A 21,878-nucleotide genomic window follows, 5' to 3' on the forward strand; every position below is an offset into this window, starting at 1 on the left:
AGTTTATTAATTTTCTTAGTTACGTTTTTCGGTGTTTTGGATTGTAGGCAGAAAAAATAAGGTTTGAGAAAGTTTGTTTAAAATTAAAGAATAATTTCCAAATTTTATATTCTTTTTAATAATTCACAAACTGTTATAAATAAATTGGTTGATTAATCATTGTTAAGTTTATTAATTTTCTTAGTTACGTTTTTCGATATTTTGGATTGTAGGCAGAAAAAATAAGGTTTGAGAAAGTTTGTTTAAAATAAAAGAATAATTTCTAAATTTTATATTCTTTTTAATAATTCACAAACTATTATAAATAAATTTTATTAAAAAATGATTTTTTTCGTTAACTTGCCTTTTGAATTTCTGAGAAAAATTGTCTTGTTTTCATTTTGGTATGACAAAATTTATATTTATGATTTATGATTGCTCTTATATTACATTTATGATTGTTCCTATAATAAATAAAAATATGATTATGAAATACATTATTCTTTATTAAATTAGTTTAAATTGTAAAAAAAAAATTTAATAAAACCACCATAAAAATTATTATCACGCACAACTTGCGGGTTCGCAACTAGTTCAAATAATAGACGAACCCAAGATACATTATGCATTTATAGCGAGCATTTATGACAAGATCGGAGAACGCAAGAGGAAGCGAAGAACGCAAGAGAGGAAGAAAAATCGGAGAACGCATGAGAAAAAAAACTAAGAGAGACTGTGAGGACCCGAGGACCTAAGAACCCGAGGACCCGAAGAAAGGAAGGCCAACATTTAGTATGCAAGATGAGGTCTCTCCGGGTGTGCCCGAAGATGAGGTGGCGTGGACGATAACTACATAAGGGACATGTTACAAATATCTGGATGTAGTAGGCTGATTTGGAAAGTTGCATTAAATGCTCGGCAACAACCATTCTGGCCGCATTAATTAGCAAGCATCACCTCTATCCGTCGCATTAATGTGGACATGACCTGAACAGTGCGGAACGCAAAGTAGAATCTTGCTCCATTGCCGACGGACAAGTGTCATGGGAAAAGGATCGCAGATTGCAAGGTGTAAGGCTACGATGAAAGCAGAAAATAATATAAATAGGAATCAAGAGACTACGAATAGGGGACTGTTGTTGTTGAACCCTCTCTACCAAATGTATTGTAAAAGGATCTTGAGTAAATAAAGCAGGAGACTGTTATATATTTTTGGTCCTTACAATTGGCGCCGTCTGTGGGAACAACAACAACGTAACACATTCCATTTAGAAGTGTATGGCAGAGGTGTATCTAGAAGGGGAAGAATCAGTAAGTTCACGAAGCAGGGATGTAGCTGTAAGTCTCCAGCGTGACAAAGGGAAGGGACATACTTCAGGGGTGGTGAAAGCATATGATGGCGGTCAGGGTGTTGAGCAACGATCGCTAACTGAGGGGCATATGTCTCGCGACGATGTATTGCAACAGATGCAATCTGAGATAGCGTACTTGCGCAAGTGCGTGAATAGTAAGAAGTGAAGACGTAAGGGTAATGTTAGCTCTTCCAGTGACAGTTCGGAAGCAAACCCTGGAGGAATTCATCCCCCAGTGCTTGAGCCTACTCGAAGTGTGACCCATGCCAGTGTGTCTTCGGGCGTTAGGGCAAAGCAGCAGAAGGAGACGAGGATGCCCGATACTGATGGGATATATCGTGATGACGGGAGTGATGCAATGGGTAAAGCCCTGAGGCAAATTGCCAAATCCTCTTTTGTGGCAAGGATAAATAGGGCAAAGCTACCTCGTAGGTTTTCTCAACCCATTTTTACTATGTACAACGGGAGGACTGACCCTGTAGAGCACGTTAGTCATTTTAGTTAGAAGATGGCCGTTTATTCGAATAATGAGGCATTGATGTGCAGAGTTTTTCCCTCCAGTTTGGGGCCCGTGGCTATGAGGTGGTTTGATGCTTTGGTAGAAGGTTCTATGATGTCTTTTGAGGAATTGGCTAGGGCGTTTGGAGCAAGGTTCATAACTTGTACTAGGATTCCAAAACCTTTGGATGCTCTACTGTCTATGTCTATGAGGGAAGGTGAAACACTCAAAACCTATTCTGACCGATACTGGGAAACGTATAATGAAATTGATGGGGATGTGGAGAGTGTAGCCGTGAGAACTTTCAAGGTGGGTCTTCCCACGGAGCAGGGGTTAAGGAAGTCTTTGACAATGAAGGCCGCGATAGACATGCGTCAGCTCATGGACCGGATAGATAAGTATAAACGGGTCGAAGAGGATCAGATGCAAAGCAAAGGCAAAATGAAAGGGTATCTGGAGAGGAAGGATCTTCGGGTAGGGGGGTTTCAAGGTATTCGGCCCAAACGAGACTTTCCAAGCCATCCGAGGACCGCCGAGTCTCCTCTAATTAACTCACTATTTAAGGAACCCGTGCATCACATACTGGAGAAAATTTGGCATGAGCCATATTTTAGGCCACCCAACAAAATGAGTGGAGATGCATCCACGAGAAATCAAAACCTCCACTGCCATTACCGCCAGGATAAGGGACACACCACAGAGGAGTGCCGGACACTGCGCGACCATTTGAATCAATTGATTAGGGCCGGGAAGATCAATCACTTATTGGCAAAGCCGAATGGGAAACAGGAACAACTAGACACTCGGAAATATTGGGGTCAGGCCCCTCAACCATCTCTAGGCACTATTAACGTCATCTTGACCCAGCCGAGAGGAGAATTTGGGAATCCTTCTCGGGTCATGACTGTTCAAAACAAGTGTGGGAATGAGGACATAAGGGAGGATCATCAAGCAAACAAGAGAGTGAGATCCTCGGTGACGCCCATATTGGGCTTTTCTGATAAGGATAAAGAGGGAACGTTTCAACCCCACGATGATGCCTTGGTCGTCACAGTTCGTATCGGGGGATATGATGTGAAACAAGTCTTGGTGGATGATGGAAGCGGTACCGAGATTATGTATCCAGACCTATTCAATGGATTAAAATTGAAAGAGGAGGACTTGGAAAAGTACGACCATCCGTTGGTCGGTTTTGATGGTAATCAGGTGATCCCACGGGGAATGATTAGGTTGCCCGTACAGGTGGAGGGCTCCGAAGTACAGGTAAATTTCATAGTTGTCATGGCATACTCTCCATACACGGCCATTTTGGCTAGACCATGGCTGCATGCAATGGAGGCAGTTTCATCTACTTTACATGTAATGGTGAAGTACCCTGTACGAGGAAGCGTGGGAGTATTACATGGTAGTCAAATGGTAGCCAGGCAATGTCTAACGTCTGCCACTATTCAAACAAACTGAGGTTCGTTGGAAGGAGAAGTTCGTGGGACATCATAGCAATTAAAGGAGGCTGCTCGGGAAGTCAGCCTAGTTGAGGGTGAAGGCTCTGCCGAGCAGCTAACCAAGGTAATTATTGGGGAAGATGAAGAGAAATATTTTCAAGTCGGATCCAAGCTGCTGGTGCAGGAAAGAGAAGAGTTGATTCAATTCTTGCGGGACAATATGGATGTTTTTGCATGGACGACTTATGACGTACCAGGAATTAATCCAGAAGTTATCTGCCACCATTTGAATATTAACCCCCATGCGACGCCTAGACAGCAGCCTCCTCGGCGAGCATCTCAAGAACACGCCGAGGCAGTTAAAGAGGAGGTTGGTAAGCTCAAGCAAGCTGGTGCGATCAAGGAGATCTTCTATCCTGAGTGGCTGGCCAATACTGTCGTGGTAAAAAAGAAGAATGGAAAATGGAGAGTCTGTGTTGACTTTACAGATCTGAATAAGGCATGTCCCAAGGATCCTTTCCCTATACCCCGAATTGATCAATTGGTGGATGCAACTGTGGGGCACCCCCGAATAAGCTTCTTGGATGCATTCCAAGGGTATCATCAAATCCCTTTGTCATTGAATGATCAAGAGAAGACGGCTTTTCGTGCCCCTAATGGTAACTACCATTACCGAGTGATGCCCTTTGGACTAAAGAATGCAGGGTCCACTTATCAACGAATGGTGACCAGAATGTTTGATGCGCAGTTGGGGCGTAATATGGAAGCTTATATCGATGACATGGTCATTAAAAGTAAGAGGACAGAAGACCATTTGACAGATTTGCAGGAAACCTTCTCGGTGTTAAGAAAGTATAAGTTACGCTTGAATGCATCAAAGTGTTCCTTCGGCGTGGGATCGGGAAAGTTTTTAGGGTACATGATTACTCATCGGGGAATTGAAGTTAATCCTGATCAAATTAAGGCTGTCTTAGACTTGCATCCCCCTCAGAATCCGAAAGAAGTGCAGAAGTTAGCTGGTATGATTGCAGCCTTGAACAGGTTTATATCTCGGTCCGCAGATAGGTGCCGCCCATTTTATCGCCTTTTGCACAAGTGGAAAGATTTTCGGTGGACTAATGAATGCAACTTGGCCTTTGAGGACTTAAAACAATACCTATCTAGACCACCGATATTATCAACGCCCGAGAAGGAAGAAGTGTTATATGCTTACCTAGCCATCACAAATCACTCCGTAAGTCTCGTCTTAATACGGAATGATGATGGGGTTCAGAAACCGATATATTATGTCAGCAAGTCCTTACAGGAAGTAGAACAGCGATACCTACTTTTGGAAAAAGCGCTTCTAGCCGTGGTGCATGCGACAAGGAAATTGCCCCATTACTTCCAAGCTCACACCGTTGTAATACTCACACAATTGCCTTTGCAAGCTATCATGAGGAATTCGGATTACACGGGTCGTGTAGCAAAATGGGGAACCAAACTGGGAGCTTATGACATCAAGTATATGCCTCGGACAGCTATCAAAGGGCAAATCCTTGCCGACTTCGTGGCCGAGTTCACAGAAGGTCAGGTTAACCACGAAGGTACCATGATGACAGTAATGTCCATTGGGCTGGAAAATGTCACTCCTTGGGAAGTCTACACGGATGGGGCGTCAAATCGAAAGGGAGCCGGGGTTGGAGTCGTGTTAATATCTCCCGAGAAACTAGTCATTGAAAAGTCATTGAGGTTGGGATTCCCAGCCACTAATAATGAGGCCGAGTACGAGGCTCTCTTGGTGGGCTCCCAAATGGTTAAACACTTGGGAGGAAAAGTAGTAAGGTTGTATTGTGATTCCCGATTAGTAGTAGGGCAAGTTAATGGGGAATTTGAAGCAAAATATGAGCGAATGAAAAGCTATCTCAAGCGAGTTCAAGGGGTGTTGGGTTTGTTTGAAAGTTTCAAGGTACAACAAGTCCCAAGGGGACATAACTCTCATGCTGACTCATTAGCAATGTTGGCCACTTCACTGGGTTCGAAGTTACCACGTATGGTCATGGTGGAGGATTTACTGACCTCTAGCTTGACCAACATCTCAGCAGTACGGGTTCACAGCGTTCATGTTGGTCCAAGTTGGATGGACCCAATTGTAACTTTCTTGCAGCACGGAATACTACCTGAAGATAGAACGGTTGTAACTTTCTTGCAGCACGGAATACTACCTGAAGATAGAACGGTTGCCGAGAAGGTACGAAGAAGCGCTCCCCGTTACTGGCTATCAGAGGAGCAAAAACTCTATAGACGTTCCTACACAGGGCCGTACCTGCTTTGCGTACATCCTGAAGCCGTGGAACCTCTGCTGGAGGAGTTGCATGAAGGTGTGTGTGGGAGTCATACTGGAGGAAGATCACTAGCTCATAGAGCCATGACCCAAGGGTATTGGTGGCCAAGCATGCAGAGAACCTCTCAAGATTATGCCAAGAAATGTGATCAATGTCAAAGATTTGCGCCTAGCATACATCAACCAGGAGGTCACTTAAACCCGTTATCCAGCCCATGGCCCTTCGCTAAGTGGGGTTTAGATATCGTCGGACCTTTTCCTCGGGCACCAGGTAATAGGAGATGGCTCATTGTCGACACAGATTATTTCACGAAATGGGTGGAGGCCGAGCCATTAGCCAATATTAGGGATGTGGATGCGAAGAAATTCATCTGGAAAAACATCATAACTCGCTTCGGAGTCCCTCATACTTTGATTTCTAATAATGGGCTTCAATTTGATAGCAAGGCTTTCCGACGGTACTGCGCAGAAATGGGAATAAGAAATGGATATTCAACACCGTCCTATCCTCAAGGAAATGGTCAGGCCGAAGCAACGAATAAAGTCATCTTGGCAGGTTTGAAGAAACGATTGGACGATGCTAAAGGAGGCTGGGTAGAAGAATTGCCTCATGTGCTATGGGCTTATCGCACTACACCCCGAAGATCGACAGACGAGACTCCCTTTTCAATGACGTATGGAATGGAAGCTATAATTCCATTAGAATCGGGCTTCCCCACCCTGAAGTCCGACCAGTATGATGAAGCGAGCAATCACGATAGGATGTATGATTGTTTGAATACTATTGAGGAAAGGAGAGAAATAGCCAATGTGAAGATGGGCAGTTATCACCAGAAGCTCAAGCAGACATACGACAAGGGAGTTAGGTCCAGGCCCTTGGTACCAGGAGATTTGGTACTGAGAAAAGTGGTGGGGGTAGCAAAAAATCCTGCTTGGGGGAAGTTGGGTCCTAATTGGGAGGGGCCGTATAAAATTACCTCAATAGCAGGTGTAGGGGCTTATCGGTTAGAGGATCTGGATGGCAGGGTGATTCCTCGCCCTTGGAATGTAAACAACTTACGACGATATTATTATTAGGAAAAGAATCTCTTTTTGTGTGTGATCTCTGTTCGTATCAATTCTATCTCAATCATAACACAAGTGTTAAACTGACCTTAGTTCTTGTTCGGCTCCTCGGGCCACAAGTCTAGGAGAAATTAATCACTTGCAAGAAATACAAGTGTTAAACTGACCTTAGTTCTTGTTCGGCTCCTCGGGCCACAAGCCTAAGAGAAATTAATCACTTGCAAGAAACACAAGTGTTAAACTGACCTTAGTTCTTGTTCGGCTCCTCGGGCCACAAGTCTAAGAGAAATTAATCACTTGCAAGAAATACAAGTGTTAAACTGACCTTAGTTCTTGTTCGGCTCCTCGGGCCACAAGCCTAAGAGAAATTAATCACTTGCAAGAAACTACAAGTGTTAAACTGACCTTAGTTCTTGTTCGGCTCCTCGGGCCACAAGCCTAAGAGAAATTAATCACTTGCAAGAAACACAAGTGTTAAACTGACCTTAGTTCTTGTTCGGCTTCTCGGGCCACAAGTCTAAGAGAAATTAATCACTTGCAAGAAATACAAGTGTTAAACTGACCTTAGTTCTTGTTCGGCTCCTCGGGCCACAAGCCTAAGAGAAATTAATCACTTGCAAGAAACTACAAGTGTTAAACTGACCTTAGTTCTTGTTCGGCTCCTCGGGCCACAAGTCCAAGAGAAATTAATCACTTGCAAAAAATACAAGTGTTAAACTTAGTTCTTGTTCGGATCCTCGGGCCACAAGTCCAAGAAAAGTTAACCACTTGCAAAAATGTAAGTGCTAGACTGTTTTTCGTCCTTCCTTGGTTCCACGGACTATAACGCAAGAATCATAAATCCAACAAGATCACGGCTAAGGAATCTCAAATATCTAAAGCACTAGCATAAAACAAATCATTAAGCCTTGTCGCTCAGTAGCATATTGAATCTCAAACCTTCCTTTTCAAACGTCAAAAAAGGTCAAGTGGTGAAATTATGGTGCCCAGGTTAAGCTTTTTGTGTTTCTTGAAATCACAAGTATAATGAACAACTTTGTAGTGATGTTATGATTGTTAGTTCAAGTGAGCTTTTATCTGGATAAGCCTTTTGTGTTTCTTAAGGACACAAGTATAATGAATCACTTCATAGTGATATTATGATTGTTAATTCAAGTAAGCTTTTATCTGGATGCATACAAAATGACAAATAAATGGCAGCGCATTGTAATAAGACTTGTATATGAAACAGAAGAAAAGAGCTAAATATTAATTTCTTAACAAATATCTGTTACAAAACTGGGGCAATCATATGGCCCCTAACATCCGTAAAAAGGGAAAAAAAACAATAAAATAAAAAATAAGGCAAAAAACTTCGAAAGGACTAAGCAACAGGTTGCTTATCTTTTCTTTTCTCTGGGTCTTGATCTTTTTTCTTCTTTTTTGGCTCTTCAGCCAATTCACCCTCAGTTACTTCGTCCACGGGCTGAGCTGGGGGAGAAGGGTCCTTTGTGACTGGGGCATCAAAAGGGACAGAAGCAGGGGTGGGCACTCCAGGATCATTTGTCGGCGTTGGAGGAGTAGGGGCTAAACGCAATGCAGGGGGATAATAAATGTTGTCGGGAATACGGAGTACTGCGTCAGCATCTACTCCCGCAGCGTCCAAAGCGCGGCCCCACACCTCCGAACAGAACGCTCTGGCGACCCCTCTAAGTTGGGCAGTTAAGCTGTCAGAAGCTTTTTTCATCCCAGCATCATACGCCGCCTGCTCGGCAGCAGCCTGCTCCTGCTCCTTCTTGGCCAGCAGTTCTTTCATTTGTTTGAGCTCGACAACAGTGAGGGCGAGCCTGCTTTGAGCCTGTTTCTGGGCCTCAAGAGCAAGATTTGCTTGCGACTCATAGCTTTTCAGGGCCGACTCAGCATTCTTGTGAGCTTTTTCTACCTCAGACAGGCGAGTGAGGGTCTCTTTTAAGTTCAGTTCGGCTTCTTTTTGTGCCTTCATTGCCGCCTCGGCATTTTGATCAGCTTTTCGGGCAAGATCCAGTGAATGATCTACCCACTCCTCAGCCATGAATGAAGCCTGGACCGCCTATGATATATTTGAGTTAATAAGGTTAGTCATAATAAATAGTTAAACTCATATATGGAATGCGCCAAAAACTTCGAAAGTACCTTGGCTAAATCCTGCTTCAAAGACAAGAAAACTTCCCTCTTACGGAAGGACCGCAACTCTGCCATGTCTTCGGGAAGGCATAGAGCCTTCTCTAGACACTCGGCCACCAGGCTCGAGCTTCTCTTCTTCGGATCCCGCAGATTGGCGTCATCCAAAACAGGGCTGCCCGAGCTGAGGGTGAAGTTGGGCCACCAGGTTGATGCTTTCCTTGTAGATTCACCACTGGGGTCTTTCGAAGAACCAGTGGGAGCAACTTTCTTGGAAAGGGCCTTTGCAGCCCTGGTATCTTTAACAGAGGGGTCGAGGTTTTCCCCTTCTTCGATGTCTATAACATGTTTGCTACTCTGACCCCTCTTGCATTTTTTATCTGTCGCCTCCGAGGGAGGTGCCTGAGTAACAGCTGGAGTAACGGGACGAGGAGGAACCGGCACCGCTGGCGAAGAGCCGCCTGCATGTGCCTATAGAAGGGCCAGCAGGTCGGGCTCTTTTTCTTGAAAACCCATTTGGCTGCTTGACAGTTGGGAACTGGAGGGAGCGTCTGGGCGGTAGAACACCTCAAAGTCTTTCTCTGTCACCTCGGGAGGAGGGAGCTCGGGCGTGGCAGCTCTTTTCTCAGCGACAGGATTAGCAGCTTGCTCCAAAGGAGGATAGATCAGTTGGGCGGCAAGTGGGGCAGGAAGTTGTGCGTCCTGAATTCCTGCAGGGGGAGGTACGGCTAATAAGAATCCCGGGGCAGCAACGTCAATTTGAGCTAGCCTTAGATCTCTTGCTCTTATTACGTTCTTTGGGCTTTGGAAACGTTTAGTAGAAGGAGTGTATCCGAGAATGATGTGGGCTGCTCGAAGCTGTCCGTCCCTATGTACGAATATCTCCGACCGAAGAATCCTGTTCAAATCGGCACGGTTCACGGCAGACAAATTCGGGGCGGTATGGTAATCGTCTGCAATAATAAATGAAGGCATTAGAACAAATACGTAGTGTGGTGTAAAGCACAGAAAAGAATATGGTTAATCCTAAGTGCTAGGTTAGTCCTCGGGAACCCTACCTGGTACCCCTTCTCGGGTAGGGCAATGCAATCCGTCATGCCAATTGCCCGAGATGACGAGATAATCTTCATCCATCCCTTTGCTTGAATCGGGTAAACAGGAAATCAGCCTAACAGAAGGGATTCTACACTTCATATAGTATTTAGTCCTGTCCCCTTTTTGGCAGTTATATACCCAATTTACATCCTGCCAGGTCAGATTGGTTCCCAGTTTTCGATTAAGGGCATCCGTGCATCCTAAGATTCTAAGGACATTTGGGGAGCATTGCGAAGGGGTAAGCCTATAATTTATTAGAAAATCCCTAGTTACTCTACCCATAGGAATTTCCATACCCCCCCTCAATAAATGCAATCATTGGAATCAAAATGGATTCAGGTGGCCGAGACACCAGTGGAATATCTTCTTCCTCACAATACGTAATATCTACGTCATTGGGGATCCGATATCGGACCTTAAAAGTGGCCTTCGCCTCATCTGTATTCACTAACTTAGCGTATCTACCCATTAACCCCCGCTACAAGAGGAGAAAAGCAAGCAAGAAGAGAAAAACGAAAGGAAAATGAACACACCTCTGAAGATCGCTTAAGGATGGTCCTCGGGAGCTCACTTTTCTTTCAATCCTTCGAAATGTCAAAATGAGCTTTATCCAGCGTAAGAAGTTGCTTTTATAGGGGTGGGGGAAGTGGAAGTAATGAGGTAAAAGAATAAGAGCGGTAACTTTCCCGCTCATAATTAAGAGCAAAATCTGAGCCGTACATTTCTCATCCAACCGTAGAACGTGCGCGGGAAAAGAAGCGTCAGACGCCATAAATGCCTCATCGTGGGATACGAGGCGCCAGACGCGGATCATGGGGCAGTGAAGAGACATCTATACGTGTGAAAACATAAGAAGGGTAAGAAGCGTGTATGAGAAGTTAAAACTTGGTTATTAATTCATGATTAATAACTCAAGTATTAAAGGGGCTGTTGTGAGGACCCGAAGAAAGGAAGGCCAACATTTAGTATGCAAGATGAGGTCTCTCCGGGTGTGCCCGAAGATGAGGTGGCGTGGACGATAACTACATAAGGGACATGTTACAAATATCTGGATGTAGTAGGCTGATTTGGAAAGTTGCATTAAATGCTCAGCAACAACCATTCTGGCCGCATTAATTAGCAAGCATCACCTCTATCCGTCGCATTAATGTGGACATGACCTGAACAGTGCGGAACGCAAAGTAGAATCTTGCTCCATTGCCGACGGACAAGTGTCATGGGAAAAGGACCACAAATTGCAAGGTGTAAGGCTACGATGAAAGCAGAAAATAATATAAATAGGAATCAAGAGACTACGAATAGGGGACTGTTGTTGTTGAACCCTCTCTACCAAATGTATTGTAAAAGGATCTTGAGTAAATAAAGCAGGAGACTGTTATATATTTTTGGTCCTTACAACCATCAGAATTTTTTTTTTTTTTTTTTTTTAGTTTATATATACTAACTTGCCTTGCCAGTAACCGGTTTCTACTAAAATTAAATTAATAGCTAAGATGATAACAACACGATGTCAATGGTTCAGATATGGGTGGGTACTGTACCCCCAAAAAAAAATAGGGGGTACGGTAGAATGACCCCCAATTAGATTGATTTTTTTTTTTTAGTTTTATTTTCAAATAGTTTTGAAAATAAAGTAAAGGTTTAATAGGAATATTAGTAAACTAATAACTTTTATTTTAGTATTCTACTTAAAAAATTATACCAGCTATTATTATATCAATTCTTTCTCTCTCCTCCGGATTTTTTTTTTCTCTCATTCTCTCCGTTTATCACATAATCCAAACACAAAACACAAAACAAAATCCAATTCTTAATATAAATTTGAATCAAAACAAGCAAATATGAAAAAAAAAAAAAAAAAAAAAGCTGATCTGACCCAGCCTGGTGGTGGGGAGGAGGACGAGCGGCAGAGGGGCGACAAATGTGGTAGTGTTGCATGGTGAACGCTGATCTCCACTGGCTTTTTCCTATCGGCGACCTCGATCTCCAACAGCGGTGGGGCGGCGGACGAGCAGCAGTCTTTCTCCACTGGCTTTGTCCTTTCGGCGACCTCGATCTCCACCGACAATGGGGCGGTGGACGAGCAGCAGTCTTTCTCCTCTCTCTATCTCTCTTTTTTCTCTGATGTGAAGTAAACGTGGTTACTGGAATGTTCTTGAGGTGAAAAAGAAAATAAAAGAAGGGGGATAGAGATAGGAGTGGACACTTATGTGGAGGTGAAAAACAAGAAGAAAAAAAAATGAAACGTGTATGGATGAAAATGAAATGAAAGAAAGAAAAATAATATAAAAAATAAAAAATCCTAATTGAAAAATACTACCACAATATTTTCACAATAAATTTTAAGTAACAGATTGTTATTAGTTAATATTGGTTAGTAAAAAAATAATTTCAATGGTGGGTTTAAATTAGAACTAGTAACAACTTTTCACATAATTTTTGTTGTGAAAGTATTGCGTAAAACATTGTGAACATAACACTTCTCATTGAAAAATATAGTTGTTAAAAAAAGAATAAATGATGATTGAAAAAAGAATAAACAATGAATGAAGAAATAATATTTAAATGAGATAGAGAATGTGATAAAGAATCTGTTGAAAAGTGTATTTGAAAAAGTGGGTAGGTAAAAGCTAAATATCACTATTTATTCTCCAAACAGTACAAAAATTTGGAGATTTCGTTGGAGATGCCCTAAAAGAACCAATACTGAACTGACTACACAAAAGCTTTGGTAAAAGAACCACAACTCAAGAGGCCATTCCAGAAAATTTCAAGTATAAATCAAAGGTAGCAATGGACTCGATCTTTAATTGCATTTTTATGGAGATGAGCCTTTTTTCAGACTATGGACAAGCGAGAAAAGCCACAAAAAAAAATTTTTTTTTACAAGATTTGAAGAATTTTTTTCGCCATTATTCTCAAATTGAAGCAAAGAACAACAAAGAGTAGAAAAGGAAAGCGACTGGTAGCAACGAAGAAGAAGTGTAGATCCGGTAAATTCGTTTTTTTTTTTTTTTAACTTTAAATCTTATACTGGTCCAATATTTCGGCCGAAATCCACCGAAATAGCCGAAACAACCCGGTACACTCCGGTATCTAAAGCGGTACGGATTAGGTCTGTTTCTGTACCGGTCCAAGCGCCAGCACAAAAAATTCCGGCCGTACCAGCCGGTACGGTACAGAATTGTCTCCCTTGCTTTTGACTGAGGATATCACCCTAATAGAAAACATTGATCTTGCAACCCTTGCCAAAATCTTAGGTGAACGGATCAAAGTAAAAGTTCTAGTGTGCATGGAAGACAATTGAAGAACTTTAAGCTATAGAAAAGATGCCATGGAATGTTGCTTCAAAACAATATGAGAACAAAAGCTACTACCCAAAAAGAAAAAAAACCATCATTATAGAGTTGGACAGATTGGGTTTCCATTTCATTCATCTCTGATAGTAACTTTCTTTTGTAAGTTCATTCATCTTAGAAAGTAATTCCACCAAAAGATAATCAAGCAATCCCAATAATCATTCAATGATCTGATTTTAAGCTTCATGCCTCCTGAAGCTCTCAAACTCCATTAAATGGTGAGCTTGAATCACTTAATTAGACAGAGAAAAGTTCAAGAAGCATTGGCTACGAGCTTTTCCTTTTAATATCTCTTTCCTTTTCCATCTTTCATTTTTAATTTATGCTCTATGGACTCCTATATGCATTTACTATTTCCAAGGATCACATTAGTGCAAAAATAATGTCTAGTTCTAAGCTATGAAGCACCGACGTGGCTGGGAGGGTGCCGCACTGGGGTTTGACGCGAGGTCCGGCCACCGATGCCACTACCCGCGCGTCGGCGTCACGTCCAAATTTTTTTTTTTTTTTTTGGGATTTGAGCTGACTCAACTCCGACTCGTGCTAACTCAGCTCCAATTCACGTCAAACCGCACTGATTTGGCCAAAATCAGGTCGTATCGGCCAAATCAGAGCGTATCAGCCAGCGAACAAAACGGCCGAAATCGGCCTTGAATCATGCTGGAATAGCCGATCAATGATTGGCGATCATACAAGAATCTCATTTTTTTAGATATGATCATGATTGACTTGCTAGTCGACCTTGTTTGGTTGCCGAGAAAAGTAGAAATTTGAGGAAATAAGAGAAACAATAAGGAAACGTAATGAAACTTAAAGTGAATAGTGAAACGACCAAGTTTCAATTAATTAGCTGTTTTTAGGGGCAGTTGACAGTTGAGTATAATTACATTTTGTACCATTTTGTTTTATTTTGATTAAACATAATTAGATCCAAATATTAAAAAGTTTAATATAATGGTGCTATGTAAACTATAATATAGTGGGCCCTGCAAAAGGTTTGGTTGGCCAATGGTGTCGCTGGATTAGTAATGTGTTTTTTTTTTTAAATAATATTTTAATAGTAAAAATATATAGAAAATATAAATAAAAATATTTTTAATAATTTTTTAATTGTCGCACCCCGCCACACCCGCACCCTACTTTTTCAAAAATTGCCGAGTCTCGCACCCGCACCCAAATCCGGAAACACACCCGTGCTTCATAGGTTCTAAGCAGCATATAATTAAAATGCTTAAGTAACAAAATAAATCACATTGTATTCATAAACCAAAAAGGAAGGGGGGGCGGGGGGTGGAGATTCTTCACCTACATTGCGTTTCCCAAGTGGTAACATGATACATGCTGCAATTTGGGAACAGACTGACTAATGTTACTGAGGAATTTCAAGGTCCGATCTCCTATCAACTACCACTCCTGTTGAATCATCTGTAAATGCAACCAGATAGGTAGCCAAAATCCTTGATTTCATGCTCCTGTTAGTGAGAGAGAGAGAGAATTAAATCACAAAACAGCACCAAAATCTTGATATCCAAGAGACAACCATGAATTTAAACTTTGAAGTAAACAACTTGAATCAAGATAATAAAATAGATTTGGGATGATGAAAGAACAAGAAACTCGGCATACACAGAGCTTCATAATCAATAGTATAGTTGCAAAACACATCAAATTTACAAGTGAATAGAAAAATTCAGACATTCAGGCAGTAGCAAATAATTCATATAAAAGATAATAGAGATGGTGAAGCTAGGGGCAAGATAAAGTTCGAGATTCACTCTGACAAGATATTTCGAAATGAATTGCAGCATAAAAGGCTGCACAAGACTTAATGATTCAACAGAAAATATGATAACTGAACTCATAGCATCTTCATCCACACAGATTTGGATTAAAAAGAAAATTATATGACCAACTTATCAAAAAAAAAAAAATTATATGCCCTATAAAAACTTGCAACCTGACACCTGAAATATAAAAATAGTTTCATACCAACACACACAAATCTTCATAGGTTTTGAACAAAATACAGCTCCTTCCCAAGAGAAGAATGGATATATGAGTGGAAATCTTAAAGTTCTCTTAAATTATCAAAAAGCCACACCTTGTTTTCATGGTATTGAATTTGGTTTTTGATTATTGACTCCAAGTGCGCCTGAAAGCCATTCAATTTTAATTTCAAGCATGAATGCACACATGCAGTAGATATGGGTGTTCAAGACACGAAGCAAACTGAGCAAACCAATTGATTTCAGCCTCTTTCCTCAGTTATCATGGTTCACTTTGATGCTTATTCAGGGAAAAAAAGCACCTATGATATCAATTCAATAAAGGTCTAATACACCACTTAAAACCAAACCAACCAATCAAATTATAATTTAATTTCTAATTATATTAGCATACATGGAAATATTTTAAGAGGGATAAAAAAAAAATCTTACAAATATGTTCACACCTAATAAATTCTTCTATTTTTACATCCCAAACACTCAAGCCTCCTAATCTCTTGCCTCCCTGACTATCACACATCTGTCATTTCATTATTTTCTGTTCTAGTTTCCTATTCATTCTCCATTCTTCTCTTTCCTTTTCGTTTCCTATTTTTATTCAAGGTCCCGTTAATAGGTGCCTTAGGGAATTTATTAACGGACCACTTCAAGAAACTTTTAATACTACTTTTATAGGAAATATAAAAAGCTATCATAAAATTCGATTGCTTTTTTTCCATAAAAAGTTTCTAAAAATAATTTCTAAACCATTACCCTTAGAGCACCCGTTTAATTTTCCTTTAACTTAACTGTTCTCCCCTCAAAAGGCAAAACAAAGAATCAAACAAAAATCTGCATCAGCATTACCACAAATAAGTTTTTAAACATTCTATCTAGATTATCGCTTCTTCTTCTTTTCTTTTGAGAAAAGCTACCTAGATTATCTCAACCATTGAAAATTAAAGTTGAAATTGATAAGTTATAGACATATATTAATACAAAAGTCTTAATTCATAAAACATTTCTATCTAGGAAGATTACTAAATATTCCAATGTTGTAAATTGGGTTTTGATTATGGAAAGTTCTAATGTACTAAATTGCCAAAGATGTTGATGGCCTAATAAGCCTAAATGCACATGAGAAAAATGAGATGACCAGGCAACTAAAACCAAGAGGCACAAACCATGAAATCCACTTTAAACTAATGCAAGAGTGAGTGAAATATTTTGTCAAACATATGGTGTGTCTATTCCAAAATGGGGTTGGAAATTAAGTATCGTAATATGAATCCACCAAAAAACTACACCCAAGACAAACTAAGTAAATTACAATTGAAAAATTGATTAATTATCCCAAGTTGGCAAGATTGAACAGAAGTCCCCAAAATGATCACTTAAAAAAAAAATAGCATTAGCACATACTGCTGTCAAAGGGGAGTTGAATTGCAGAATTAGAATATCTAGGAAGACTACTAAATATTCTAATGCACCAAATGAGATGACCGTTGTGAATTGAAGCACACACTAGTGAATTGTTTGTGGTTAATTATATTTGACCGTTTGGCATGGCAGTGTCCAAGGACAACTCTTCAGCAGATGTGGTGCTCTCTGAAGCTAATTCCTACACCATATCAATTGGAGAAGCGTCGCCGGAAGAATCATTACAAGTATATTCATCAATACAATAGTTACAGTCACCAGCAGCACCATCTGCGCTCTCTTGTAGCTCCAGTGCATGTTCAAGGCGAACCTGAACTTCGCCCATGGTGGGTCGACGATCGGCTCGATTTCGCACACAAGAAGTGGCAATGTCAATGTATACCATAAAACACTCTGGAGCTATCTTCCCTATCAGATACGGATCAATTATCTTATAGATGGTCCCTTCTCGTTTGCATTTTCGTGCCAACCCAACCAGATCCATCGGTACTGCAAATGGACTTGGTGTTATTCCACTGAGTAGTTGCAGCAGTACCACGCCAAAAGAGTAGACGTCGGATTTATCGTTCAGCTTCCCGAACATGACATACTCTTGATCCATGTAACCGTAAGTACCCACAACTCTATCAGTTTCGATTGTAATCAAAGCCTTTGACAAACTCCGGGGACCAATCTTGGACAACCCCAAATTTGACAACTTGGCCTCCCATTTCGCGTCCAACAGAATATTGGTCGGATCAACGCCACTGTGGACGATAGTATGCTTTAGCCCAGTGTGAAGGTAGTGCAGCCCGCGCGCCACTCCTACGCAAATCTTTAGTCTCCGTTTCCACGAGATCGGATTGGGATTGGGATCGGGGTTAGTGCCATTGAGGTGTCTCGCGAGGTTTGAATTGACCATGAACTCGTAGACAACGAACCCATATCGTTTAGTTAGACAATATCCGATAAAAGGGACGAGGTTAGGGTGGCGCACCTGGCAAAGCACCAGCACCTCGTTCCTAAACTCGTGAAATCCCTGCATTGACTCGATATTCACACGGCTTATTGCAACGCTTCTAACAGGGTCATCAATAAACCCGTTGTATACTTTCCAGTCACCACAGCAAACAATGAATAAATTATCATCGAAGTTATTGGTAGCTGTCTTGATCTCAGTCAGTGAAAATCGACGGCATGGAAGAGCTGTATAAGATCGGTTTGTTTCGTCTGACCTTCTCTTCCCGGACTTCCTTAATAACTTTGATATACACTCTGAAATGCCTTTCATACCAACCAGTTTGAAATGATGCAGTAAGGAGTGGCCCCTTACCCCGGCGATGACGGAAAAGTCCCCTCTCAAAATTAGACAAACAAACAAAGTAGCTACTTATTTTTTTTTTTTTTTTTTTCGCATATAACATAGATTACAGAGAACTCTCAATGCACCAAATACGAGTGGGTGGGCTGTTGGAACAGCAAGGAGATAGAAAAATTTTAGGGGAAAATTACGCACTCACACTTGGGGGATATTGAAATTACTTTGCCGACATGTGGTTTGAAAAATGTCATTTTAATTAGCTGAGGTAAGATTTGTTAATTTTTTATTACCTATCTCTGTAAAAATATAAGTAAATTTATATTTTTGTTATTTTTTTTTATATTTCTCTCTTTTTAAAACATAAAAAACTAAAAAAATTAAGAGAAAAAAAAATCTAAAAGTTAAGTTTTATAAAATTAAAAAACAAACCTAATATTATTCTTGCAGTTGGATCGATTGCTTCTATGGTTGAGTTTTTGTAGTTGGATCAATTGCTTCTATAGCCACCACCAACCATTTTTTATTTATTTTTTATTTTACAGTTTTCTGGTAATTGTTCCATTCCTAACTCTATAATTAATAATTTCCTGTGATTGTACAAAAGGAGGGCAGATATAACATTGTCAATTCTTAAGAAAGTTTGGGTTTTGTGGATTTGATCTAAACTTTGATAAGAGTATGGGACATGAATAATTATTTTTTTGAACTTTTCATGAAAGGCCAAAGAGTTGGGCCATACATGGCTCTAGGTGCACAACAGCCGAACAATATGCAGCTTTTCAATTTCAGACACAATTGTTCTTGGTGCATGAAAAACTTTAGTTTTAAAATATCAAGAAGGAAAGGCAATTGTACAAGTTATTATACTTAAAGCTAGACCTCCATGTATCAGCATATTCCCATTAGTTCCATTCACGTGAAATTTTCTAAATGGCTTGAAGAATTGCTTTCCAAATTTCACTATCGTAAAGCAGCCATAGCAATTAACAACGTGACAAGTACATAGAATCCTTGCTAGAATCAAAATAAATAATGGCATTGCAGAGATGTGCAAACATTGTTAATAAAGAAACTGGGCTTGGTAGCTTTGGGCTTCTAACAATAGCCCCCAATCAACCTTTCTCCTTTTCTTTTATTGAAAGAGATCTCTTCTTGCTTCTTGCATTTTCACACACAGAGCAAAGAAATATCATTTGGTTGGATTATTTTTATTGTGCTAATGATGTGAAGAAAATGGAGTTATCAAGATTGGTTTGAATGTTCTTAATTTTGGTTGGATAATTGTTTTGGTTGAATGTTTTCAATTTTTACAAAACCTAGCTTTTAGATCTTCTTTTCTCTTGATTTTTTTGTTTTTTATGTTTTGGGATGAGAGAGACATAAAAGGGTAATTGGAGACAAACAAAGCTTACCTCAGGTAGGTAAAGTGACACTTTCCAAACTACAGGTAAGCAAAGTGATTTCATGCCAAACCACAAGTGGGTTTACTGTAATTTCTTCAAATTTTAATTTCTCTCATTTTTGTTTGATTAGGAATGAAAAAGTGGAGGGATAAAATATGTAAATTTGTATAAATTTACTCATACACCCTTTTTTAAAAATGGTGGCCAATTAAAACAAAAAAGGTGACAAACAACCAAAATAAAAATAAAAAAAGCAATCACCCAATTTATTAAAAAATAAAAATCATGTCCCAAAAAAAATCATGTCTAGTTAAACAAAAAAAAATAAAAAACAACTATCACACCCATAGTCCAGGGAAAAAAAAAGTAACGCCTAGGAAAAAAAAAAGGCAACGTGCCCACCCACAGCCCAGGAAATCAAAAAATGAAAGGAAAAAAAAAAAAAAAAAAAAGGAACTAAACATGGGCATTTTTGCCCATTAAGCAACCCCATTTCCTCCCTTCAGTTTTCTCTCCATTTTGGAAGAAAACTTTTTGGTGGGCTCGAGGAGAAAATACTCAAGTTTCACCATTTATTTTCCTTCCTCTCCACCCAACCAAACACACTCAAAAAAGTTTTCCTTCCCATTTTCTCTCCAAAGTTTTTCATCTACCCTATTTCACCTCCAAACAAACACATCCTTAGGTATAGTAATTAGATGTTATTTAGTGAATTTTTTATCATGAGATGAAAGCCCATTTTTTTAATTAAGTAGCCACATGGCTACATCTTAAAAAAGTGAATGTAAGAAACAACACCTAAGGTACTATATCTAAATTTTGACCATTTAATGGGTTGCGTAACCGCATCTGTTATTTTAATATTTTTCAAATAATTTACACTATATAGTTTTACTATTGTGGGAGCCAAAACACCTAAAGACTAAACAATGACAAAGGTTCTTGATTTACACAACTAATTTCTAAAAGATGAGGAAAAGATCCATAATGGAAAGATTAGACAGTGATTAAAAAAGAGAAATAGATAGAATCAAGTTTTTATATACGAAGGAACAATGTTCTCAAGATACATAGGAAGGATTCAAATATAAAGATACACAAGAGAAACTCTCTAACGCTCGCTCGCTCGCTCTCTCTCTCTCTCTCTCTCTCTCTATTTTTCTGAACCCCTTCTCCTCCTTTTATAGACATTTTCCCCTCCTTTTCCAGCTCTCCAACTCCTAGCTAGATTTTGGGAATACTTATCCCATCAGGCTCAGCCCTCTGCCCTGCCATTTCATGATTATAAAAAGACTTTTGGAGATGATTCCACTGTTCAAGTCAGTCATTCAATATTTAATGTAATTGACATTAGGTAGGAATCTCATTAATGCAGAGGTGATTGTTTCATTGGGATCTACATCTTCTTCATCATGTCCCTTGGGAAAAATGTAGAAGACGGGCAGTCCTACATGAGGGTGGAAGTTGCTATCTGAGGTACCTTAGTGACCTCGGGAAGACAGGATAAAGGGTTACCTCGATTATGGTTCTTAGGAAGATTGTTATCCCAGACTTCCACGACGGTAAGCCTAGCTGGTTCCTATTCACTAGAGGGTCATTTCATCTTTATTCATACCTTGGGCTAGGCCACTTTCTCAAATTTACCTTTTGGGTTTTGGTCCTTGGGTCGAGTCAGAATTCACCCCCCCCCCCCTCTATTTAGTTTTATAAGCATAAGATAATGCTAAGTGTTGATCATTTTTTCCTTGAAGTAAACGACAATTAAGTTTTCAAGCACACTTTTTTTATATACATTATTGAGATTCAAATATTATTTTGGGAGTGTACTCTATTTTTGAAAAAGGTCTAGATGATACTGGATTATTGAATGATTGACTCAATGACTAACTATATTCAATTAGGAGACCTCATTTTGCAGAACCAAAATGGCCAAATAACACTATTGGCCAAAATATTTAGCGATCTACCACTATTTTGAAAATATTTAGAGACATACCACTATTTGAAATTTAATTTTTCAAACTTGAGTTTTCCGTGTAACTTGAGTTCCATTAAAAATAGCCATCATGGCACCCGATGAGCTGGATTTTTAATTTAAAAAAGCCACATGGAACTCGAGTTCAATAAGCCTGAGTAGTTTATAATGTGTTACTCAATTTTTATAAACTTGATTACCATAAAACTGAGGTCCATAAGCTCTCTTCTTTCACTTCAATGTGTTAGTTTAGCGTGTCCCACACGCTGTCTTCTTTCACTTCAACATGTCCCACAGCGTGTCCCACACGCTTTTCTTTCTCAACTTTCACCTATGTATCCCTTCCTTCAGAGCATTACTCTCTCTCTCTCTCTCCCAACACTTCCAATTCCATAGTTCTATGACAAACCTTATCTCTTTCTTCTTCTTTTTTTTCTTTTTTTTTGTTGACTAAAAAAGGTAGCATCATTTTTGACGAGTAGTGTACAAATGGTCATCCATTACATGGACGACCGCAAGCAC

General features: G+C 39.9%; 2 protein-coding genes across 2 annotated transcripts; one reads left to right on the top strand and one right to left on the bottom strand.

The window, feature by feature from the left end:
• Positions 1-1,257: 1,257 nt before the first annotated feature.
• LOC142635510 (uncharacterized) lies at positions 1,258-6,672 on the top strand. Its single transcript, XM_075809652.1, has 6 exons — positions 1,258-1,475; positions 1,533-1,818; positions 2,116-3,246; positions 3,328-3,948; positions 4,021-5,866; positions 6,110-6,672. The coding sequence occupies exons 1-6, from the start codon at positions 1,258-1,260 to the stop codon at positions 6,670-6,672; spliced, it is 4,665 nt and encodes a 1,554-aa protein (XP_075665767.1).
• Positions 6,673-16,859: 10,187 nt separating this feature from the next.
• Positions 16,860-17,948, bottom strand: LOC142635511 (receptor-like protein kinase FERONIA). Its single transcript, XM_075809653.1, has one exon. It carries the CDS (start codon positions 17,946-17,948, stop codon positions 16,860-16,862), a length of 1,089 nt encoding a protein of 362 aa, XP_075665768.1.
• Positions 17,949-21,878: the final 3,930 nt, after the last annotated feature.

The sequence above is a fragment of the Castanea sativa genome, chromosome 5 (assembly GCF_040712315.1).
Source record: "Castanea sativa cultivar Marrone di Chiusa Pesio chromosome 5, ASM4071231v1".
In the NCBI taxonomy this organism is placed as follows: Eukaryota; Viridiplantae; Streptophyta; class Magnoliopsida; order Fagales; family Fagaceae; genus Castanea; species Castanea sativa.